General features: G+C 27.9%; 1 protein-coding gene across 5 annotated transcripts in view; it reads left to right on the forward strand.

Annotated features, from left to right (window-relative positions):
• Positions 1–25486, forward strand: part of LOC127285439 (basement membrane-specific heparan sulfate proteoglycan core protein-like) — a 389597-nt gene that overhangs the window by 291023 nt on the left and 73088 nt on the right. For 3 of the 5 annotated variants that reach the window (XM_051311444.1, XM_051311455.1, XM_051311480.1), the window contains 2 exons: positions 23267–23477; positions 24280–24336. In XM_051311444.1, coding sequence (XP_051167401.1) covers positions 23267–23477; positions 24280–24336 — 268 coding nt within the window. The remainder of the gene's footprint in view (positions 1–23266; positions 23478–24279; positions 24337–25486) is intronic. The other 2 variants (XM_051311463.1, XM_051311471.1) reach the window with 1 other exon arrangement.

Below are 25486 nucleotides of genomic sequence, written 5' to 3' on the forward strand. Positions count from 1 at the left end.
TTACCAATAACCGGCTCAGAAACTCAATTGTTATTATAGAAAAATTTAAATGTTTTTATTAAATAATATTACACATATCACTATTTTATTTTATGTCCATTTGTTTTAACATCTTACGCAGTACTACATAATATTTTACTCTCTTTATTTCTACCTAAGAACGAGTCATGCTCGAATGCGTCGCTTAACCTATATGTCCTTGAATTTTGAGATTATGTTTGAACAAAGGCCTTGAATCTTGGAAACTTATGCTCTAGAATTTTGAGGTTATATTTGATCTCTGACTTTGAATCCTGGAACCCTATGCCCTTGAATTTTAAAATTACTAGTGCCTCCGACGGCCTTTGGCCGTCTCTGTTGCTTCTATTTTTCGTCCATTCAATTTATGTTTCATAATTTATTACAATTATTTTATTAAATATTTAATAATATTGTTAACAAAATGCAAAAAGGCATGTAATTATAGAGAAAGTTTTAAAGAAAAAATAATAATCTATTATATTTGTAAAATTTGTCTAATAATAATAATAATAATTGTTGAATAATTATTTTTTAAAACTAAAAACACTTTTTTATTCAAGGTAATATTATTTTCATAATAATTTAATTTATTACAATTATTTTCTTATAATTTAATAAATTTCATAATTTTAAAAAAGCGCGCGCTTTTTTGTCTTGGGCCAATGAAGTGATTTGAACTAAATGTAGGTTATGTTCGTGTCTGATTCATGACAGCTGCAAATATTTACAACAAATAAATACAATAATTTAAGGTGATTTTTATAAAATGAATATTGATTTAGATGCTCTGGAAAGCAAAGTTCATTTTTTCTTACATTCGATTTTTTCGACCATCGAGATATTTCGATACATTTTCATGTGCTTTGCATGCACTGTCTTTTTTTAAGAAAGGATGTTTAATTCATGACCTTGAATCCTGGTGATCTAGAACCTTGAATTTTGAGGTTATGTTCGTTTTAATACTAATATAGGTAGATATATGTGTCGTTCCACGTCAATTCGCCTTTGGGTTTGAGGTTAAAATTAGAACTAAAATACTATTATAGGTATATATATATGGGTCATTTCATATCCAGAGTAACCACCTAATCTAACCTAACCTTGTGAAAAACATAGGTTGGCTGGGTCATAAATACGATAAGGACACCACTGATTATCATTGGAATTAGAAGTCACCAAGGGAAGAGCTTGCTGGTGTATATATTTGGATGAGAGTCCCGAATATTTAAGAACACCAGGAAGACGAAATTGTTGTCTTGTTGACAATCTGTCAAATCATTACTGACAGTCAATTTTCATGGACTTCTCGTCAATCTACTCTACATAGGATAATTCTGGAATCTACGTTACCGACGGTCGCATATCGACTGTATAATATCGCATATCGATCATGGATGAAATAAATAAAATAGACTATTGATTAATCTAAATGACACCGAGAAGAGAGGGCGCTGTATAGCGACGCTTCCGAGTTAAACTCGTCAGCCATTTTTTTACTCTTATTCTCATCCTGGTGTCAGTTCAGGAGGTTGTGTTTTTCCTCTATTCTTTTATTTAGTAAAAATCTTCGAAAATGTAAAATTTAATTGTAACAGAGTGACGAGACTACTTCGTCGTCATCAGTTGAACGGTGAGTCCACAAAATAATAATTTGAGTCGTCTTCCTTTTCTGAATCGATCTCATCATTATTTTAAAAATTGAATAAATAGTGTGAATCTTGTGATTCGGCCCTCTGACACATTTTTCTTATAATTCAAAAATAAAATTAAAGTCAATATAATAAATTATGTATTGCTAAATTCAGTGACTATAATTAATGGTGTTTTTCCTTATCTCCCCCCTCTCCGCGGTTTACTAGGAAGTTTACCTATCAATTTCTGAACTAGTCTGGTAAATATTTAAAATAATTAAATAATTAACTTTTGTATATTTTTTATATAAAATATTCTGGCGCTACAATAAATTATTCCCTTATAAAATTAAAATAATTCAAAATTAACCTCAAAGTGTAGATAACATTTTTCTATTATAATTCTTATAATAATACACGGTACCCTGGAACCAATCTCAACCCTCAACATTCTCCCTTTCAAAAATTCCTGTTGCAACTTGTTCGGAGTACCTCACTGAATATTTTTCAACAAGAAAAATCAAAATCCGTCGGGCGCTTTTTTTTAATTTCAATTTTTGTGATTTTAGCGCCAAATTAAAAAAAACTGGTTTTTATAATTATTTAAAGTAAAATTCAACTTCACATGGTCAAATTTTGTTCCAGAAATTATACAAAATCATAATTCCGGTAGAAATTTTTCTGTAGAATCGAAATCTGACATTGGCTTTCGAATTAAAAGCAGAGGAATCCCAGAAAATCCGGAAAACTGTAAATATTCTAAAAACAATCTCACCGTAGCGTCGTTTTTTCCAAATTGTCTGTTAAATTTTATAAAAATAAGAGCAATTTCAAAATTTATCGAAATTTCCCAATAAGTAACAGTTACATTTTCATATTTACAAAACAAACTATTATAGAATGAACATTTTTTTGGCAGTGATTAAAATTTTGAATTTAAAAGTTAACAAAATCTAGGGTAAATGTTATAATATATATTATATATATATATATATATATATATATATACATACTAGCGATGTATTCCTCGCTCGCTAACGCTCGCTCGGTTAAAATTGTACTTATTGTTGTTTACTTATTGTGGTTTATGTATATTATATTTATAATTTATGTTTTAAATTAAAATCTTATTAATATTGTATAAAATTTATCATAAAATTGAAAAAAGATGTTACATAAAAATAGTTTGTAAGACTTTCTAAAAGCATATATGCAAAGTATTTTGATTTATTTGAAAATAGATTTTTCAAGGACGGTGTCGAGGTCACGGGGTCGGTGTCGTTTTTCGAAATTTGTTAACTTAATATAATAGAAGATGTTTCGTTTTAAATTAAGAAATGTTAAAATTATTAAGTTAAAAACATTGATTTCAATGACACTTAAAATTAGACACAATATTATAGGTTACTAACTGAAATTGAAAAAACAACAATAAATAATAAAAAATAATAATAAAAAATTGAAAAAATCAAAAAATTCTTAAAAAATTGCAAAATAACCCTTTTTCGGGTTAAAATTGAAAAAAGATGTTACATAAAAATAGTTTGTAAGATTTTCTAAAAGCATATATGCAAAGTATTTTGATTTATTTAAAAATAATTGGAAATAGTTTTTTCAAGGACGGTGTCGAGGTCACGGGGTCGGTGTCGTTTTTCGAAATTTGTTAACTTAATATGATAGAAGATGTTTCGTTTTAAATTAAGAAATGTTAAAATTATTAAGTTAAAACATTTGATTTTAATGACACTTAAATTTAGACACAATATAATATAGGTTACTAACTAAAAATTGAAAAAACAACAATAAATAATAAAAAATAATAATAAAAAATTGAAAAAATCAAAAAATTCTTAAAAAATTGCAATATAACCCTTTTTCGGGATAAAATTGCAAAATAACCCTTTTTCGGGTTAAAATTGAAAAATAACCCTTTTTCGGGTTAAAATTGAAAAAAGATGTTTCATAAAAATAGTTTGTAAGATTTTCTAAAAGCATATATGCAAAGTATTTTGATTTATTTGAAAATAATTGAAAATAGATTTTTCAAGGACGGTGTCGAGGTCACGGGGTCGGTGTCGTTTTTCGAAATTTGTTAACTTAATATAATAGAAGATATATATATATGTATTGTGTATTTCCTCTAGAATAAATTTATAGAGATCAATGTATTCCTCATATTATATATATATAGTGAGAGTCGACAGAGTTTTAAAAAAAGAAAAAAAAACAACGTCGTATATAACTTTTCTTAACTATAAGTTTCTTGAGTCAGTCTTCCTTTTGGTGATATATAGCGCGCGTACATTTGGCTTCCGCGCATCAATTAATTTGAATTCAACTACTGTGTGCCAAACGGAGCCAGCTAAGAAACGTAGCGAGCGAGAATTCGCTATGATTGCTAGAGCGTTGAAAGACTTTAACTAAGAAAGTTGCTGACCTGATATAGTAGTTGAATGATGATAAAAAAAACATGGTTATCTTCATGATAAAGGGACTGTTCATAAGTAGGCATTAGCATCTAGCAGTAAATCTTATTTACTTACAATTTCTTACCCAAAAGTAAAAAAAAAAATAAAATAAGGTTGGAGGGGTTTAAAATTAAATCTTATACATAAAACTATTTAATATTTAAATAACGGAAAAAAATTATGTGGTTCTATAAATTCAAATTATTTGAAAAATATTTACTTGGAGCAAATAAATTTTATTTGCATTTCAAAAATATATATGTTTATTTATTTTCATAAAAAAAATTTTTTCAAAATGTCAGAATATATTGACTTCGTTATTTTGAAAATCTGCCTTAAGATTCGTTATCAGTAACTCACAAAAATTCCCGAGTGACTATTATATAAAGTTAGAAGAATTTAAGAGACTTGAATTTAAAACGATTTGTCTGGCAGAAACACGTTTTTTCTACTGATTCTAAAAATAAAATTATTCGGCAAAGTTTTACTTGACTAAAAAAATGTCTTTTACTGCTAATATTAAAGTTACAATATCTTTTTAAAAAAAAAAAAAATTATGTCTTAGTAAAACTCACTTTTACCACTGATATTGAAATTTTAAGAATTCTGGGTTTTTATCTTACTTCAACTGACTTTTACTATTGAATCCAGATAAGTGGGATTTCAAAAATAATAATCTGACGTAAGATATATATAAGGATGGGAGATCTACAAAAATATTACTCATACTTATATAATATATAGATGAGGGGGAACGTCAAAATACTTCTAAAAATATGCTTACGTAATACTTGAATCACCCCCAAACGGGGAATTTTCCTGTCAAAATCTTATATTTCTACACATTATTATCGCGGGGTCAAACAAGTCAATTCAATTTTTATATAAAAATAATTTTAAATGTCAAAAAAAACATATCATATCAAGAATGTTTTATTCAAATATTTTTGACAATGTTTTATTTTATTAATTTTTATTTTTTGACAGAGGATTTGAAAAAAATATATTTCTCTTTTTCTGTAAAATTATTTATCGATTGAAAACAATATTAAAAGGAAAAATTTGATTTTACAAAAGATTTCTCTAAAGATAAATATATATATGTATTATTTTATTAGTCTAGAATCCAAAAGTTCGTTGTTCTTTAAATCGAAGTATGTCTGATCATACAAACATTTACTACTGAAAACAGTAAGTAGTAAATACTTGTACGATCAGACAAGGCTAAATCATTTTCGTTTTTATATCAAGAAATTAATTTATTTTTGGTAGACGTATTTTAGTAGATAATGTTATTATTATTATTAATTATTATTATTTTTTTACTCATTTGGAGGATTGATAATTATAATAAAATATATATATATATAAAAAAAAATTTGTTTGTTTCCTTCATTACGTATATTTTGTTTCATTTATATTGAACAAATTTTCTGTGTATGACTTATGAAATATCAAGATGAAACAATGAGGAAATAGGTCAACCAGAAAATTCATTGTGTCACCAAGATGATATGAAGTGAACCAATTTCGTTGCACAACTTTCAAAATATGTTCTCGATTATAACTTACTACTAATTTCCGACAAGTTTATTAATCCAATTTGTACTTGTTAGTCATGAAGACTTAAGATACCAAGACAATTTGTTCCTTTTGTGTATATGTGTGTGAGAAAATTTTAGCCAAACAACATTAGACTTATATCAACACTGGGATTATAAATTTGTACAATTTTTATTTTTATATATGTAATATCTTACTACCTTTTAAATTTGGATAAATATTTATATACTTTTTCGTTTCTTTACAGAAAAAAATAATATAGGAGAGAGTGAAAAACAGTGGGACACTTTTTTTTCAAAGACATTTTAATATGTCAATTTTATATATTTTTGAAGACTTTTTGATATTACCATAAAGTTTGAACTCTTTTCTACACAATGCACATATTCTATTAAGATTATATTGTGATTAAATAAAAAAATTTGAAGTTTTTCAAACTTGATACATTTTTCTTGTTTTGAAGGTTTGTGTTAAACAGTGGGACACCTATATTATTAAGTACCGAATAATTATTTCAATAATAATATTCTGCTATAAACTTTATGTAAATATATATATTTTGCATTAAGTAACGTTAACAAATGTTGCAAAACACTCATAATTTAATAATATTTTACATTTTTATAATACGGTGTCAAGTTTCATATGAAAAATTGCTATTATTTTTTTTCACGTTTACAGTACTGCTGATCATACGTCATAATTTGGTCATAACCTACACGGAGAGACCGCCGGTTGGAAAAATTACTAAAAAGATTTACAAGTAGCGGAAATAAGGTTACTTTGTCATATATTGCTGTAGGAAATCGAAAATTCTATTAGCAGCATACTTAATAAAACCTGTATACTATAGTAAAATTGCACACAAATTGGAATAGAAATTACTATAGTCTACAGTTTTATTAAGTATGCTGCTAGTAGAATTTTCGATTTCCTACAGCAATGTTTGACAATGTAACCTTATTTCCGCTACTTGTAAATTTTTTTAGTAATTTTTCTAACCGGCGGTCTCTCCGTGTAAAAACAATTTGGAGCAAAATTTGAATAGTCGTTCTCTTATCAAGTGTTACTTTTTAAATGTTGTCGAACAATAATTGTAATAATTATTAATTACACTGAGAAAAAAAATTTAGTGTTTGCAACAAAATTGTTTGATTAGGCAATTTTTGGTTCTTGTAACCAAATTTTGGTTGGCTGAAACAAAGTCGTAGAGTTATCTCAACCAAACATTTGGTTAGGCCAACAAAATTATTTGGTTGAACATTTTTAAATTCCAACCAAAATTTGGTTACGACAACAAAATAATTTGGTTAACACAACAAAATAGTTTGGTCTAAAAAACCAAATGATCGTTTGTTGTCCTAACCAAAATTTGTCCTAAGTTGTTTTAAGCTAAAATCCACGTTTCATAAACTTAAATTTTTGCCTGTCCCACTATTTAAAATGAGCAATCGCAAGAAATTATTTAAATAAAAATTGTTTGTGAAATTTTTAAATATTTTAAATTATTGGATATTATACTTAAAAACATGAGTAAACGAAGTAACAATTACACTTTTTTTAAAAACTGTCCTTATCTATATAAAAATCAGCATTGTATTTCCAGAAAAAATTTACTCTGGAACGTCAAAAACAGTTTTTTTCAATTTTCTTTGTAAATAATGAATCAATGTGGCTTAAATTTTTGGAGGTAGTGTGTTTTCATAAACATGGTTTACATTTAAATTTTGGTCGAGTTTCTTTAAGTAGTTTTTCAGAAAATTAAAGTGTCCTACTGCTTAAACTGTCCTACTGTTTGTCACTCTCCCCTACATACTTTTCATTTTTATATCAGTGGCTAAATTTTCGAGTTATGAATTACAATGAAAAAAATTCCTAACCCCCGTATACAAGGAATTGAATAATTTGCCTGATTACGAGAGGAACCCACTAGGCAATCTTGGTCAAAGTTGATTTCGACAATTAGTCGGAATGACTAGGGAAGCTTATCAGAATAACCAGGTATCTTAGTTATATTGACTAGAATCATTTTGACTAATTAAACTTTAGCAAAATTGACTATAGATACATGCGATATTAACCAAATACCTTAGTTAATGTAACTAGTAAACAAGGGGTCAATTCTACTAACTCGACTTTGACAATATTAACCTTGCTACATAACTGAATTCACTAGGATACTTGGTTACGCTGACTACATTTAAAGTTGCTATGGTTAATAGTCATTAATGCGAAGCAAATTTTTTTCAATGTATTTGTTGTTAGTCCACAATTTGTCATTCAATCATTAATACAAACTGAACTTTATATGATTAATTTTAAAACTTTCTGACTAAAACTGAAAATGAGTGTCAGCGATATCATTTTTTCAGTAACTAAAACTATTAAAATTATTTTTACTGCACCTCGAAATGAGTATATCACGTACGTGGATCACTTTGAGTTCAAGTTTTTTTCCTATATATAAAAGAAATTCACACCTATTGAAAATTCCACCTCCTTTCGATTATCTCGAGAATATAGTGTAAAAGTTGGATAAAAAAAGGAAGGAGAAAAATTTTTTTTGTGCAAGATTTACTTTTATCTTTCATCATATATTTTGATGCGAAAACATTCCTTTTTTTAAAGTCTCCAATCTTCTAGCTCATAAAAGGCCTCATACCCGAAGAGTCTGAAACCCATTATTTCGTTACTATATATATATATATACCTTTGAAACCTTCGATACATTGTTAGGTTGAAGAGCTTTACCATGAAGTATGGAAGATGATCCTGTGCTGTATAAGAGCATGAATGCACTTCTCAAGAGAGAGGAAGAGGGGGAGGAAGGGTTTCTACGAGACAAGATATATGAGTGCGCACAAGAAAAAGGCGTCGTTACCAGAGACTCATTAACGGAAACTACCCCCAAGACACTCCTAGCAACACCTTCGGTCCCATAGACTCGCATAGCAAAAGGTGGTTGCGTCCAAACTAGGCAAGCATCATCACTGCAAAATACTAATTAGTTTCATGCACGGAAAAAAATTTACTGAAAAATTAACTATAAAACTCCTTTACCATATCTACTGATAAAAATTATAGTTTCTATAAATAGAGCAATTTTTATAATAAGAACATTTTTTTTTCTCTTAATTCTACAATTTTCAGCTACAATTTATATTTAATTTATTTCCGTGTATCATTGGGTTTCTGCATTCACCGCTTTCTTTTCTTCCCTCTCTATATACTTATTGTTAGACTTTTTTCTCTTTTCTATTACATCTCACACTCTTTTTTTCAATTCTTTGACAATCAATTCTTTTTATCTTCGACCTTTGTCACTCGCACACATAACATACATTCCTTCATGTTTTTTTTATCTGTAGCATCATTCTTTAACAAAATTCCAACGTCTCATTTTCTTTTTTCATATATACGTGCACAAATACAATTAATTAACTATATATATGGTCGATTCTTTCGAAATATTCCATTTTGTCTGTTATAAAGATTTTCTATAAAAAAATTGTATTAATAAATTAAAAAAAATCCAATCATATTTCGTTAGTTTGTTACTTTTTCTAAAAAAAAAAATCTGGCGCAAAAAAATTGTATATTCTAATGATTTAATGTGCTTTGTTTAAATTTTCACTCCTAAATTTTTTAAATTTATATTTAATATATTTTTTACATTCAATTTTGTATATTCTCAGTTTTTTAAAATTCGTATTTTAACAAATTAGCGAATACTCTACTAAAATTTTATTCAAAGTTATTTAGGTAAATTTTAAAAATAAAAAAAAAAATTTAAACATGACTTTCTGAAGTATTTTTAAAAAAATATTTATGTCAAAACTATCATAGTACCCTCACAACAAAAGGATATCCTGAGGATATCCTAAACTAATGTAGGATATCCTGAAAACGTCCATAGGATATCCTGAGAATATCCTCAGAACATTCAAACCGCCGTTACGTAGGATATTTTTGGGATATCCTGGGGATATACTGAGGATATTCTGGGATATTCTAGGGATATCCTAGTGATATCGTGGGGATATTCTTGGAATAAACTTGGTATATCGTTAAAATATTCTAGAAATATCGCTAAGATCTCCCTAGGATATCATTATGATTCAAATTTTGACTATTTGAGATAACAATTTTTTTATACAAATAGGTTTCCCGTGATTGTCAATCATCTTTCAAATCTGGGCCTTAAAGTTGATAATTAGAGCATATATTTAAGCCAAAAATGCGATTTTCGACACTTTAAATTCGTTTTTTTATGGGACTGACAGAATGAAAAATTTTTGTTCTAACACACGCACCGAAAGTACACCATTTCTTACCTGTGTAGCGGGAGAAAAGTATGTCTTTTCCGACGAGCGCGAGGGAAATGATTAGGATATCCCTGCGATATCCTTAGATATCCCTGGGATATCCTAACCGCCGCTACTTTGGATATCCTTAAAGTATCCTTAGGAGCTTCTATCAGAATTCCGCCGGAACTTCCAACGTAATTCCGTCGGAATTCCATCGGAGTTCCAAAGACTTTCCGATAGGATTCCGACGGAATTAGGACTCTAAAAATTTTGAAAAAAAATTAATCTCAATACCGTCAGAATTCCGTCGGAATCCCATCGGAAATTCTTTGGAACTCCGATGGAATTCCGACGGAATTACGTTGGAAGTTCCGGCGGAATTCTGATAGAACCTCCAGGGGGTACTTTCCGGGGAATCATTCCAAGTGGGATAAAATGTCAATTAAATTAAAATTAGTTCAATGAAAATGCAATTAGGGGCCATTCATTAATTACGTAAGGACGATTTTGGCTAATTTTGACCCCCCCTACCCCCATGTAAGGATACATAAGATTTTTCGGACCCCCCCTCCCCCTTCTTACGTAAGTTTTTAACAATATTAATGTAATTAAAAAATTAATTACATCAATACAAATGGAAAATACTAGGAAAAATCTTACGTATGATTAGCTTCTACCCCCCACCCCCCCACGTAAGACCATGTAGAGATTTTATAAACCCCCCCTCCCCCTAAGGACCCTTACGTAATTAATGAATGGCCCCTTAAATAAAAATTCAATTGTAAATTAAGTTAAATCAAAATTCTATTTAAGTGAATAATTTAATGGGTAGAAATTTTTAATTAAAGAACAATTTTGTTGGGCTACAATTCTATTAAATAAGAATTTGATTAAAAAAAATAATCCGTAATGAAAATCATAAAAAATTTATTAGAATATTTTATTTATAAATTCTACATTTTAAAATTGAAAAAAAACCGTACCTAGAGGGTTAAATAAAAATTCTATGTTATCAATTTGAAAACAATGAAAATTTTTAAACTATTATAATTTTTATAAAATATTTATGTTTCTTAATTTCCCTGCGAATGAACAGTAAAAAATAATTTATGATATTGTAAGCCCTTATTTATAGTTTATCCAAATCAGAAGCTTATTGCATTGTTAATATTAATAATTAGAATGATCGATACATCATTGATACAACAGTAATCCTCGTGTTCATTGCAGTTTAACGTTGATAAACGGTGACAGTTTGATGATATCGTAAGATAATTAATGCAACTGACTCAATCATAAACACAGAGATTATATAGCAGTCTTCAAATATATGATCCAAATATTTGGTGTACAACACATTTTATAAACATACATAGGAAACAAATATGTATATTTACGTAGTGTATTGTGAATATTTTTTTTTAATTTTTTTTTTTTTTACGGATATTAAATGGTTATTTTCTTTGTTTGGCTTATAAAACTATAATTGATTAAGATATCTCGAATATTCGAAAATTTACAATTTTCATATTATTTGAACTATATTTTTAGGAAAAAAATAATTGGTTAATGTCTTTTTTTGAAAATGTACTTTTGAATTTGAATTGTTTTCGCGCCATGGCGCAACAGCAGACTATAGATAATGCGCGCGCTACAGGTCAAATCAGGTTAGGCAAACATTTCTCGGTGACCGGCGTCCCCACGAAAAACGTGCTCAGCACTAGTGTTTTAGTTTCCAAATTAAAGCCTGGAAAACTTGTCCCTGTCAAATTCGTGAAAAATATCCAAACCGAGAATTTTTCCAACGGGATTTTTCGATTTAATTGTGAACGGTGAGTCACCAATGTACTTTTATTAATTTATATTCCCGTTTCCTTGTTCTTTGATGTAATTCAATTCAAGTGTAACTATTATTCGCAAATAATTATTATTCAAGTAATAATAAGACCCGCACTTATAAAATTTCACCTATTATGGGACAAGCTTAGAAAACATTATTTTGAGATTTGTACATTAAAAAAAAAGTAAATCGGAAAATATTTTCCTTGATAAAATACATATTTTAATTCATAAAAATAAAATGATGAATGAGCTAAAAATGAATTAAAATTTTTAAAAAATTAGTTTATTACGTAATGTCAACAAATGGAAAACTATATGATTCCAGCAAAATGTATAAAACTTTTATTCCAAAAATGATGTATTATTTAAATTTAATTAATTTTTTGAGAAAAATATGTGTGTTATAATAGATTCATAATTTCAGGCGTAGGGTAAAAGATACAGTGACCGACACTCTGACAGTGAACGACATCTGATATTAAAATTTAAAAACGATAGGAACTATAAAAATAATAATATTGAATTAAATACCTATCACTAGTAAATTAATTAATATACATTATTTAGAAACTGATACAGTTGACACAAAATTTTATATGTTTTTATTTTCCCCAACATTTTACTTTCTAGAAAAACTAATCTCAAAAAATTTGCTTTTATTAATTAGGGGCCATTCATTAATTACGTAAGGGTCCTTAAGGGGAGGGGGGGTAGAAGCTAATCTTACGTAAGATTTTGCCAAGTCTTTTCCATTTGTATTGTTGTTATTAATTTTACAATTACATTAATATTGTTAAAAACTTACGTAAGAAGGGGGAGGGGGGGTCCGAAAAATCTTATGTATTCTTACATGGGGGTAGGGGGGTCAAAATTAGCCAAAATCGTCCTTACGTAATTAATGAATGGCCCCTTACAAATTTTATAAATATGAAGAAATTGTTAAATAATTATATTTTAAAATTAACTTTTTTTGTGCATTAAATCTGAATAATAAAATTTGTGATATTATTAATAAATATATCATGTTACTTAAGGGGAGGCACCAACCTCAATTTTTTTGACCCACTTAAATTTAAATTATTAAACGAGGTTATATTTTTTTCTTGCATTATTTGGGTCCTGACAACATACAGGATGGTAAAAAATTTTAATTTTTAACCATTTTAGAAATTAAGGTCTTAAAAAAATAAATATTTTATATAGGGGAATAGTGTCAGGGTTGGACACTTGGCTTTTTTTAAATAAGAACACTAGCGCCACCTGTGTGCGTACGTGACGAATCTTCTAGTAGTGTAACCTAACTTTTTGTGGCATTACATTTTTGGAGAATCAAAAGTAGCGTCTCCTGTGACTTCGGTGCAATCGAAGAGACAAAAAAAGTTTTGTTTGACTTGTGAATAAACCTAAAAAATGTGTAAAAAAAGCAAGAATTGGGCAAGGTGAGCTTATTGAATGTATTGTGGGGTTCATAATTTAAGAAGAAAAAAAGTGAAAAATCGAATCGCGACACATGTCTGGTTATGGTTAGCACAATTCGAAAATGATGCTTCTAGTTAGGGTTGGACACCCATATTAATTATGAATTTGACACAATTTATAAATAAATATACAAATAAATTTTATTTTATTGATATTTGAGTGCAAAATTATGCCAAAGATATTAGAAAAATAATACTTAAATTGTATAAATTTTGTTCATCATTTCATTGAGTTATTTGAAACAATAAAGCGTTATTTTTTGTAATTTGAGTTCATTCCTTTTTTAAACCCATGAAGCTTTACAATTTGTAAACAATAAGTAAAGATAAACATGAAAAAATAAGAATAAAAAACATTACAAATGTTATTTTACGCTTTTACCAATAATGCGTTTCGATTTTCAAAAAGTGTCCAACCCTGACTTAAAAGTCCAACCCTGACTAGATTTTTTTTTTTAAATGTATATAACTTTTTTAATTTTGGACCAATCAATTTACGATCCACAGCAAAAGTGTTCCTCTTTTGTAGATCTTTCCACCCATATACCACAATTGACTGAATTTATCTGAACAAAATATTTATAAACAAAAAACCAAAACTGTGTCCAACCCAGACACTATTCTCCTAATATATAAAAATTTATTTTTTGACATTTTTTTTTAATTTATGGTTTTTTATCGTTTATTTGGTAAAATATACAAAAATAAAAAAATACATTTTTTATATTTGATGCATTTTTTTTAATTTTGCATATTTTACCTAATAAACGAAAAAAACTATAAATTTTGGGAATTTTTTGTGGTTTACACTATAAAAATCAAATTTTTGGGTATTGTCACTATGATTTTCGTAATAAGCGCATCAAAATACATAAAAGTACATAGTATAAAAAAAACCAAAAATTACAAATTTTATTACTAATTACAAAAAATGTAATTTCAATTATATACTTGCCTGAAGAGGATGACAAAACCATGTCATCGAAACGTTGCTTAGCAATAAATTAAAAAATGACATAAAACTTGTGTTATTTAAAATACCTTCCGTGGATCAAAATTTTCACATTCTAATATATAATTGGGAAGGAAAATTATCATTATAATTTAAAAACCAAAAATATTTTTAAAAAATTCAAAATTCAATAATTTTTGAAAAATTCCGAAAATATTGTAAAAATCGTTTGCCCATTATCAGGCTAGGCTTAAAAGTTTCATAAAAAGAAGTAGTTTTTTGAAAAAAATCGATCAGTACGTCAAATGAGAAAAATGACTATTTATCATTAAAACTCAAAAATTTGATAGTAATATAGTTTAAAAAAAATTTTCTATTTTTTTTTTGAAAAGTACGTTTAAAAACACACATTTAAGAAAAGACTTTTAAAATTGATGCATTTTTAAGGAAGTTATGAGCATTCAATTTGAAAAAATTCATAGCAGCTAATCTCAATTAGTAATAAAAGAAAAAAAAATCTTAAAGACATCGGAGATGCAATTGCAGGCGGACTTATACTTTGGCGTGGAATACATCATATCTATCTTATTTCACAATTTTGACTATTTTTCATCGACAATTTTTTTCTACGCTTTTTTAATAATTCTTAACAATCTCAAGCATGGATTTTCAAAAATATTTATTTTTTAAAAAAATAAAAATTCTAAAATCATCAAAAATAAAAATTTTCTTTTTTTGACAACCTTGTATCTTTTTAGGACATAAATGATGCAAGAAAACAAATATAATGTCGTTTAATAATTTAAATTTAAGTTGGTCAAAATTGGGGGTGGTGCCTCTCCTGAAATAGTAGTTTAAATATTTTTTATTTTATTAAAGGGTTCACTGTTTTTATACCATACATTTTAAAATTAATATTATTATAAACTCTTATCAAAGTTTTTTTTAATTTTAAACTTATGTACTATAAATTTTAACTCAAATCTTTTAATTGAAATTTATTTTATAAGTAAATATTTAATAAATTCCGATAAAATTTCATTTAAAATTGAATGTATGCCCATGGTATCGGTCACTGTATATATATATTAAGTAATAGAAAAAGTTACCTCTAAAGAACAGCATCATACGGCACATAAGTTAATTTTTTATTTTATTTTTATTATAACCGTATATTATATTAAATTTTTAATTTATTGTGCGAAAATGAAAATGCAACCATAAGTACCATTATAATTATGTAAATTAATTCACATTATAGTAAAAATTTGTTTAGTGTCCCATAATAGAAACCGCATTTATGGGACAATGGTGCATCATGAAATTCATGTCTTATAATTGGTACACAAATTTTTTATTTACAATTTTATCAATAATTTATTATTTCAATATAAAAATGCTATTAAAAACACTGTTCTAACAATTAGATACAAAATTAGAATTTTATTGATTTTTTTCCTATATTACTAAAATGGATACGAAATATTGCACGTGTAAAAAAGAAAAATCAGGTATTTCTTTGGTTTGATGAAAAAGCGAAACAAATTATGATGGCATAAGGGGAGAGAAGAATTTTTCTCATCTCTCTTACTTATAAAGAAAATTCGTGAAAATCTCTTTGAGACGTGCGGCAAATGGTTATATATATTTTTTTTTTTTCTGTGAGATTGCAAAGTATTCGTCTCGTTTGCGATAATTCTCGGGAATTAAAAGAAATTGAAGGCGCTATATAAAATGGAATAAAATCTGAAAACCGCACCTTTCTTCAGTTGACCTAAGCAGAAAATGGTGAATCTACTATCGACAAATTTTAACTCTCCGAATTATGTAGTTCGATAAACAGCAAAAGAAAAAAAAAGAATAAATAAATATATAAATGCATGTTAAGAAGTGTGCAACAAAAGAAAAACGAAATTACATTATTTTTTAAAACTTTTCTTATCCTAACAATGTGCACACAAATCTTCAATTATCATATCAATTTTTGTAATTTAAAAAACTAAAAATTGACATATGGCAGTTAAATTTTATTCCACTATTTGAATTTTTTATCGTCGTTTGTGATTTTTTTTTATCATTTATATACTTGTAAATTGATATCATTTTTGTTTATATATTATTTGCTTTGTATTTTCTACTATCCGTTTTTATATGATACATATAACAATAGAGATTAAAGTTGATAAAAACTTTACTTCATGCTTTAATATATATATATATATATAAAATATAGATGCTAGTTATGTAGGTCGTGATACAATATTTGCACAAGAGATTGTAACTCACTATGAATCTATAATTATAAAAAAAGGTCAAAAGCAGTAAAGCAAACTCGACCATTCAAGCGGCTGAACGATCGATGGAACTTACTCGCCGCATAATGAACGCTAAATCCTACCTGTATATGCAATGTATAACTTTCCAAAACTGTATAATAAGGATTATATTTACAAATTTGTGTAATTTTAATAAAAGTGGAAATTTTAATAGTAAAGTATTATCTTTATATATATATTATTTTTCAGGCATTTTATAAAAACTCAAATATATTCTGTACCCCTTGATGTTTACGTGTTTGGATCACTAATTGAGGTTAGTTTTATTAACAGATGAAAGAGCTAAATGTACTTTATTAATAAAAGTCTTCCCACTGCAATTTTGTAGCTTGATTACTTAAAGGACATGTCTTCTAGTCCAAGTTTTCTGAAAAAAAATTAATTATAGATTAACTCACAATCATGCTGATAATTAAAAAGAATGTACTAAAATAGTACCGATGTTAGGTATCAAAATAGGACAAAATGACAATTTAGTACCTAATTCGGTATTAAATTAATATCTTATTTCGTTTGACAGAGGAAGGCTTTGAGCTGTGGGTACAGGTGTGAAAGAGGAATATGATTTTAAAAATACACAAATTATTATATTAATCGAATATACATTGTAATTTACTCGAAATATTGAGCTTTAGGTTTAAATCCTTTTTTAAATTGATTTTAATTTAAAGTTAGATTTGATTTGTTAAATTCTGAATAAGAGAGTGATCCAATGGTGTACAGTCCTTGTAATCAGTAGATAAAAACATTCCACTGAAACAAGGATAAAATTTAAACACCACGAAAAGAATTTAGAGAAATATAAATGTTTAAAAGTATTTTAAATGGCTCTTAACCTATTTGTTTTGACGAAATTCTTACGAAACTGCACTTTAGATAACTTCAGGTAAGACAGTCGGGTAACAAACCCAAATAATGCCGAACTTATATTATTTTTGTCTAGACGGTTGCCGGAGCTCTGGATAACAGCAGGTATCGAGTTTGAATTGTCTATGATTTATTTAATTTTTGCCAAAAGTAGATTATTGTACCAATAGATTTATTCTTTGGTTGAGAAGTAATAGACAGGTTGTTCCTTCTTCATAAAATGTCCGAGAGTATGTATAACTTTGATAAAATCGATAATGTCCAACGAGGTATAATTTCACGTACAGAGAAGAACACTGGACGAAATTTGATTTAGAGATGTGATAGGTTTGGTGTCTAATTCAAAACTGATTATCAAGTCCTTCATATTTGTCAGTCATTAAAATTTTTACTCTCAAGCTTTAATATAGTTGCGTGGTTAGGGTTTCGGTATCATAATAATCGTTAGGTACTGCATTCAAATCCCCCTTGCGTCAAATAATTTTCGATATAAAACTTTACAGTGTTGTGATTAATAAATGCAGTGATTCTCAAAAGTGTTAAAATAAATAATTTAGTTTGAGAATTTTATGAATTAAGGTATATCTCCGGCTCCAGTGGTGCTCAGTTCCTTGCGACTCACTTCACAGTCGTGCACTGAAAAAAATTTGCTTCGTATTAATGACTATTAATCATAGCAACTTTAAATCTAGTCAGCGTAACCAAGCATCCTAGTCAATTCAGTTATGTAGCTTGGTTAATATTCTACTAATTCCATTCTACAATATACTCGTTTTCAAAAAAAATCTATCGAAAATTTTTTAAATAATTCAATAAAAAATGTGAGTTTTGCATGCTCAGATAGGAATCCCATGTTAACTGGTGCAACTTTGAACCCAAATTTCTCAGTTTTTAGCAAGGCAAGGGGTACTGGGTTTTTACCACTTATAAAGTACATAAAAAGGAACATTTTCCGAGAGTTTAAAAAAATTCTAGCGAAAATCGATTTGCCGGAGAAATACCTTAATTTTTGTTTCTTTCATTTTTTTGAAATATGTGGCATTGGTATTAGCGAAAGAACCAACATCCTAAACTGTTTTCAAGGTAAAGTTAAATGAGTAATACGTATGGTTAATTTAGAAATATTAAATATGACAGTAGTGGAAATAATATATTGCAGTTTTACAAATACTTTGTCACCCATTATTGTATAACTTTAACATCGATACCGTGTGGCAGTATCTATATGAGCAACATATTATTGTTCGTCTACCGATAATGATCGCTGTACTCCATAGTTATTTCTTTCAGTGCATATTAATTATAAAGTTGATTAATTTTTCACAGAATATGTCTCATTTGAACACGTGCATTAATAAATTAGAGTGACTCTTTTGTCGGCATTGGTTCGAATAAAATTTCGGGTTAACACAAATATATCGAGTACAGTACGTTACCATTGACTTGAGAGAAAAATAAAAATTATAGTTTATGGCATTAGTTTTAAGTAAGTTTAGGGTTGACGTATATTAAATTCGGTATCTCGTGTCGGTGACATGAGAGAAAATTAAGAATCTTAGTTTATGATATCAGTTTTTAGGAAATATATTATTAATTATTATAATAAATCGTTACGGTTCGGTGACGTGACATAAGTTATATATTTTCCTGTCCTAAAATTTATAAAATAATAATTTATTTATTGATTGGTACTAAAACAAAGATGTATATTGAATAATAAAACTTCAAATATATTTGAAACCAATGAATAAAAATTGATAAAAGAAATCGAATTTCCAGTTACTTCAAAAAAAAAAATTTATCTCTCGTAAATGACCAATTTCTGAAAAATCACCCATAATATATTAAGGATAAAATTCTTCTATTTCGTTCCACTCTTAACAACAGTGGAAATGTCAACATTAAATTTTTATCTTCTTTTGTGTAACACACTTTAATAAATTAAAGGGGCTGTTCAAGTATCACGTCAGCACATCCTGCCGGGGAAATAGTTTTTTATTTACTCATGATTTCTTGCTCTAGACATTGAAGTAGAATTACAGAAAATTACCAGAATTCAGAAAGAATGAATGAAAAGTTATAATTTTATTAAACAATATTAACAATAATCAGTGAAATTTCATTGATTTAGAGAGTATGTTTAATGAACAAGAAATATTTTAACCATATTTTGGTATTTGGGGTTACGAATTGAATTTCATTATTGGCGATGGTTTATGAACAAATGAATTTTAAAGGCTGTACACGCGCTCATTATAATGTAATACAATTAAAACCTGTTTGTGATACTATGATTACATATTAATACAGTATAAAAGCAAATTGCTATTTTCATATATTAATATTGAAAAACAAATGATCAGAGTAAAATTTTAATTCCTACTTAACGCTTGAAAATTTACGACAGTTTAGGTGTTCCAATTTGGCGCTTATTTCGAATTCTTTTAACTTGTAGGTGTTAAGTAGAACTTGGAAAACCGAAAATTGAAATTATTAATTTCCATATATTCTGCGGATTCTTTTATTATGCTGTAAAGAAAAATATTGCTAGTCTTTACTGGGCATATAGAAAAGAATTATTTATAATTTATATAAGATATAATTTTCCCTAACCTTTTTTTTTGCATCTTCAAATTAGGAATGTAATTTTTCAAAACGTTACCAAAATAATAATTTGTCGTGGTTTTTTCGACTTTAAAAAAACGCTTTTACTTGATTTTCAAATGACTTTCCACGGGCTCCTTTTTTTTTCTTTTTGCATCAGTGGTCATTTTTTTGTGCTCTCTTTTTTTATGTTATGTTTTACCTCAGAAACGTTACAGGACGTGACTCTGAAATTTACCCTCAGGATAATTAACGAGAGGACTCGAATGTCTCCTTCGTTTGAAACATACGTTTAACGACCTGCGTTGCCAGAAGGAAATTACGGATTCGTATGGATGTAGAAGTGGACTATCTAGAAAAGTAGAGGCACGTTCTTCTATAATTGTTGAGGTGGTTTCTCGACAGCCTTTAGAGTTCCCATCTCTCTTTCAAGTAATCGTTCTTTAAAACATACTCCCTTTTTTTCATTTACGTAAAATGACTCGGAAAGTTAAAAAAAGAAAATATACTTCAATTGAATTAAATTATTCATTTAAACTGAGATTCGTCGTTTATGTAAAAGATAACTATTTTTAATTTGAAAATGTTTTTATAAATATTTTAATTACTTTAATTGTCATCTAAATGAATGTTCGAAAATTAATCCACTCAATGATGTTCATAATTGAAAGTTGACTGAAAATTATATTTTAAAGTTTAAAAATTTATAATATTTTTTAATTATATATTTTTTTGTTTCTTATAGTGTGAGGATCGTATATAAATTACTGTGTATGATCGTCATAAGACTGAAAACGAAAAACGTTGTTCATACCCAGACAAACGCACGGACGGTTAAAAAAGGCCCCTGAACCCCCACCTAGAACCGAATGAGAATTCTAGGTTTCCCCCACCAGTACCGAGCTCACTCGCCTGCTATAAATATCGAGTTTTCACAGAGGAGTAGCACATTGTACTTCTGTTCCTGGTGCTAAGCAACGCCTCATAAACAATTGCAAAAGGCAACAAAGAAAGTGATTTCTACTTTTTTACCCACACAAAGAATATATAAATATTATTAAATATATAAACTTTAATAAAATAAAGAAACATTCAGATAAGTTACTTAAAATAAGAGGCGCTGAATATATATCTTAGAATTAAGAAATTTTTGTATAACTTTAATGTACAACTTTCAATGATAAATAAATATGGTTTTCAAGGTCAAGTCAAAGAAAATGATTGATTTTTTCCAACTTTGGAAATTTAAAACCAATATGGAAAAAACTGAATTACATAATACTTTTTACTTAGAAAAATTTTGAACACAAACGTTTTAATTTAACGATTTTTATCCAGTTTTTACTCGATAATAGCGTAAAATTAAAAAGTAATGTCCCTAGTATTTTTCGTGTTCAGGAAGTGAGCATCCGTGCATATTTCTCTTACTTTCGTATTCTCGTACATTAATTCAATAATTTGATCCTCGTGTACTTTTTATTCAACGTTTAAAAATATTTCCGTTTCCATCGTATACGTCACGACCACGCGTTTTTACAACAAATCGCGGCATTATTTTATATTCTTCTTCTCGCGTCTCATTTTTACAAACCATTTATAGTTTTCTATTTTAATGCAGAATTATCATTTTCAATGTAGCGTTACTTTAAATAAGTTATTCTTTTATTCAGTTCTTGAATATTGAGACAATCTTACGTATCATATTATTTTATTTACATATTTGTATTTCAATTAAATATCTTATTTTCACGTAGAAAAATGTAAAACAAAATAATAGTAACTGTAGTAAACTTAAACTGTCCGGAAGTTTTGTGTATTTCTGACAACTTTTGCTCCTTAAATAGTAAAAACTATATTATTTCCAGAGTTTATTTTAACATTTCAGTAGTAATTTTTTCTATTTCCGGAGCAGAAGTTGACAGAAATTCCGTACAGTTTAGGTTTTACTTTGTAAATAGTAGAAGACATTCAATATTTTTCCTGTCTTTCTTTAGAACATTGTATATAAATAAATTTGGAAATATTTTTTGATTATTTGTTATAGACTAGTAATTCTTTTTTTGAATCAAATTCAAATGAGCTAATTTGCTTTTATTTCATTACATTCTAGAAATTAGGATGAGACGTGTTACGTCTCAAATAGAGAAATAACTAACGAAATAATATTTTATTTATGGCCTCTCGGTGATTCAGTGAATTCCTGTTTCATTTACAGAGCAAAAGACTCTGAGCTAAGGGTACAGGGAAGAAAGAGAATATTGATTTTTAATGACAACGTTACAAGTTTATTTAGACAAACATTTAGAGTTATAAAATTGATCTTTAAGAAAGAGTATTCTGAAGCAACCATTCTTGAAATAAGGAAATTAGCATTCCACTGCAACAAGGAATGTAAAGGTTACTACAAATTTTTATAACGAATTAGGAAGGATTTAGATAACAAGTATTGCGACTTCCCTTGAAAATTTAGATGTAAGATGTATGAAAAAGGACCACTACTGTGTTCTAATTATGATAGGAACTTCTGGTACCAGATATAGTTTAAGAGCTCACTGGAAAGTTGACGGGCCTTGGTGATGACCACAGGTCCGGAGTTCAGTTGACCGTAATGAAACCCAAATAATTAAATTCTTCCAAATAAAGGAAAAAAGATGATTTCTAAATATTATGGGAAGTCAAAGCCTTGAATACTTGGATGAGCTCTTCTTGATGTAGAAATTTTTAACACTTGACACAAAGATTCTTCTAAGTCGAACTTGAGTATGAAATCGAGCAGAGTAGCAGTACTTGTACAAAATTTCGTATATGAAGAAGACGTGCTGGTACCAAAATCTGAACTAAATGTTACGGGTTCGGTGTCAATTTCTGAACTGAACTCTTCCGAGAAAATGTAGACCTTTTATACAGGATTTTTATAAAGAGGGTTGACGAATTCTCGGAAGTGGGTTGCATTTTCCACCTTTTTCATTAAAAGAGTTGATCATTGACCACCTTTTGCTTTCCAATAAATTATGGTAATAAAGGAAATCATAAACACATTTTCTCGGCAGAACAACAGACGTAATCCTAATTATTCAAAGATTTTTGAATCTATAGAAATTTTATTTAAAAAGATACATTAAATTCTTCTCCCTTATCCTACATTATAAAAATGTACTATAAAATAAATTTTTCTTCAAATATTCCTCTTGTTTCAGGTTTCCTGGATGCGTAAAAGGGATTTACACATATTGACATCGTCAATTTTCACATATACAGGGGATGGAAGATTTTCAGTGAAACATCCTGAAGTGTCTGATGAGTGGAGATTAAGGATCGAATATGTCCAGCCAAGAGATGCCGGCATCTACGAATGTCAAGTTAATACAGAGCCAAAGATGAATTTAGCCTTTATGTTGAAAGTGGAAGGTAATAATTTTTCAATATTTTTTTATTTTCCTATTTTTTATTCATATTACTCAGATGTCACTAATTTTAAATGTCAAACAAAAATTTCATTTCACTTTATTGTATACAAAATAACTTTTTTTTCATCATTTTTCTTATTGAATTGATTTCAAATTCATTTATTCATTAATAATCATATAATAATAATCTATAACCGCGAAACCGAACTTTAAAATTTTACTATTATAAAAAAAAATTTAGAGAATATAGATTACTATTTATCACAAATTTTCTGTATTAAAAAATTTGAATTTTATAAAAATGTAAAAATTGTAAATATGATATAGTAATATCTCTTTGATTACTTCTTCTTATTTCTTTTTTCTCTACAATTTCATATATCATTTTTATAGAATTCAACTAAACACCCTATTTTGCGAATTCTTTTAAATTTTAAAAAGCCGAAGAGAAAATCTCAAAATGTCGATTTTTTTCTAGAAGAGAGAAATATAATTATATACTAACTGCAGAACGATATTTAACTTTTTCTATTTGTTAAAATAATAGAAAATTTGAATTTTGTATTTAAAATTAAAAAAAAAAAAGAAAAAATGCTTCTGGTGCTTGAGTAATGGAATCGAAGTGCACTGAAAGCAGGTTCGAGTCAAGTATATAGCACGTTGCATGTACTTAAATTTCTTTTTTATATGTATAGCATTTTAATGCAATGTTAACGGTTGAGTAGCGTTTCGATCCTCTGCCTGAAAAGTGTGATCTCTTCGACTTCGATTAACTCGATATCTTTTCTGTCCTCCCATTCCAGAAAGTAGCCCTGTCCCTGCCACCACACCGAACGCCATTCATCGGACGTTCAGCTCAGGTTAGAATCATGCAAGAGTAAACTCTCTCTCTCTCTCGCTCTCTCTCTCTCTCTATCCTTCCGTGCTGTTGATCCAAAATGCATTTAGTAGTAGTGTTCTTGTGATAAGACCGCGAAACTGCCTTAACTCTTTCAGCTCTTAAATCCATTCAACTCGAAGTTAGTGCTTTACATGTTTTACAAATCTTCTAGATACAGAATATGATATTACGGTATATAGAAGGATTAAATTTTAATTATAGAGACTAAAATATGAATAAAATTTAAGTCATGTATTTTACTTTTACTGAGGAGAAAAAAATTGATATTTTATAGAAGAAAAAGAAATTTATAGAAGAATATTTCTATAATAAAAGTAAAAATAATTTTTTCATTCAATAAATAATAATAATTGTAAATTAATTTTTTCAGGATATTTTGAATGTGTAAAAAATATGGAATATCTAATCAAGTGTTCCATGAAGAAAATTTGACATTATTCAAACAGTTACTTTACTATAATAATCATTACACAGGCCAACACTGATTTTGGTGCGGCAAATGTTAGACCTGTTTCTGATAGGTTTTTTCATGCCACAGTAAACTTGGTTGTATCTTTTTCTATTGCAACGTTTTGATGCACATAAGTTATATCAAAAAGAGATCGTTTTGTGTATCATTTTTAGAAATGATACACGAAACGGTCTCATTTTTTGATGCAAAAAATTGAATCAATTTATATCAATCATGGCCGAATTGAATCGACTCAAAATTAAACGAATTTTTTTCAGATATTTTGGTAATAGTACAATTGCGGAGACCATTTCACTATTTAATTTGAAAATGAAAATAACAGAAAATCAAAGACAATGTGCAATTCGATAATTAAAAAGTGACAGCTTATAAACATAACCTAAAATGCATGAGAAAAAATTTGTCGATAAAATCAATATAGCCGAGCTTTTTAGAACGTAGATGGCAGCACTCATCTATTTTCTTTCTTTCAATTTTTTCTGAATCGTTTTTATAAAAAGCAAAACTGTCATCTACCTTCTAAAAAGCTCGGCCATATTGATTTTATCGACAAATTTTTTCTTATGCATTTTAGGTTATGTTTATAAGCTGTCACTTTTTAATTATCGAATTGCACATTGTCTTTGATTTTCTGTTA

The sequence above is a fragment of the Leptopilina boulardi genome, unplaced genomic scaffold, assembly GCF_019393585.1.
Source record: "Leptopilina boulardi isolate dan_hultmark-lab unplaced genomic scaffold, ZJU_Lbou_2.1 LbouV2_121, whole genome shotgun sequence".
Lineage (NCBI taxonomy): Eukaryota > Metazoa > Arthropoda > Insecta > Hymenoptera > Figitidae > Leptopilina > Leptopilina boulardi.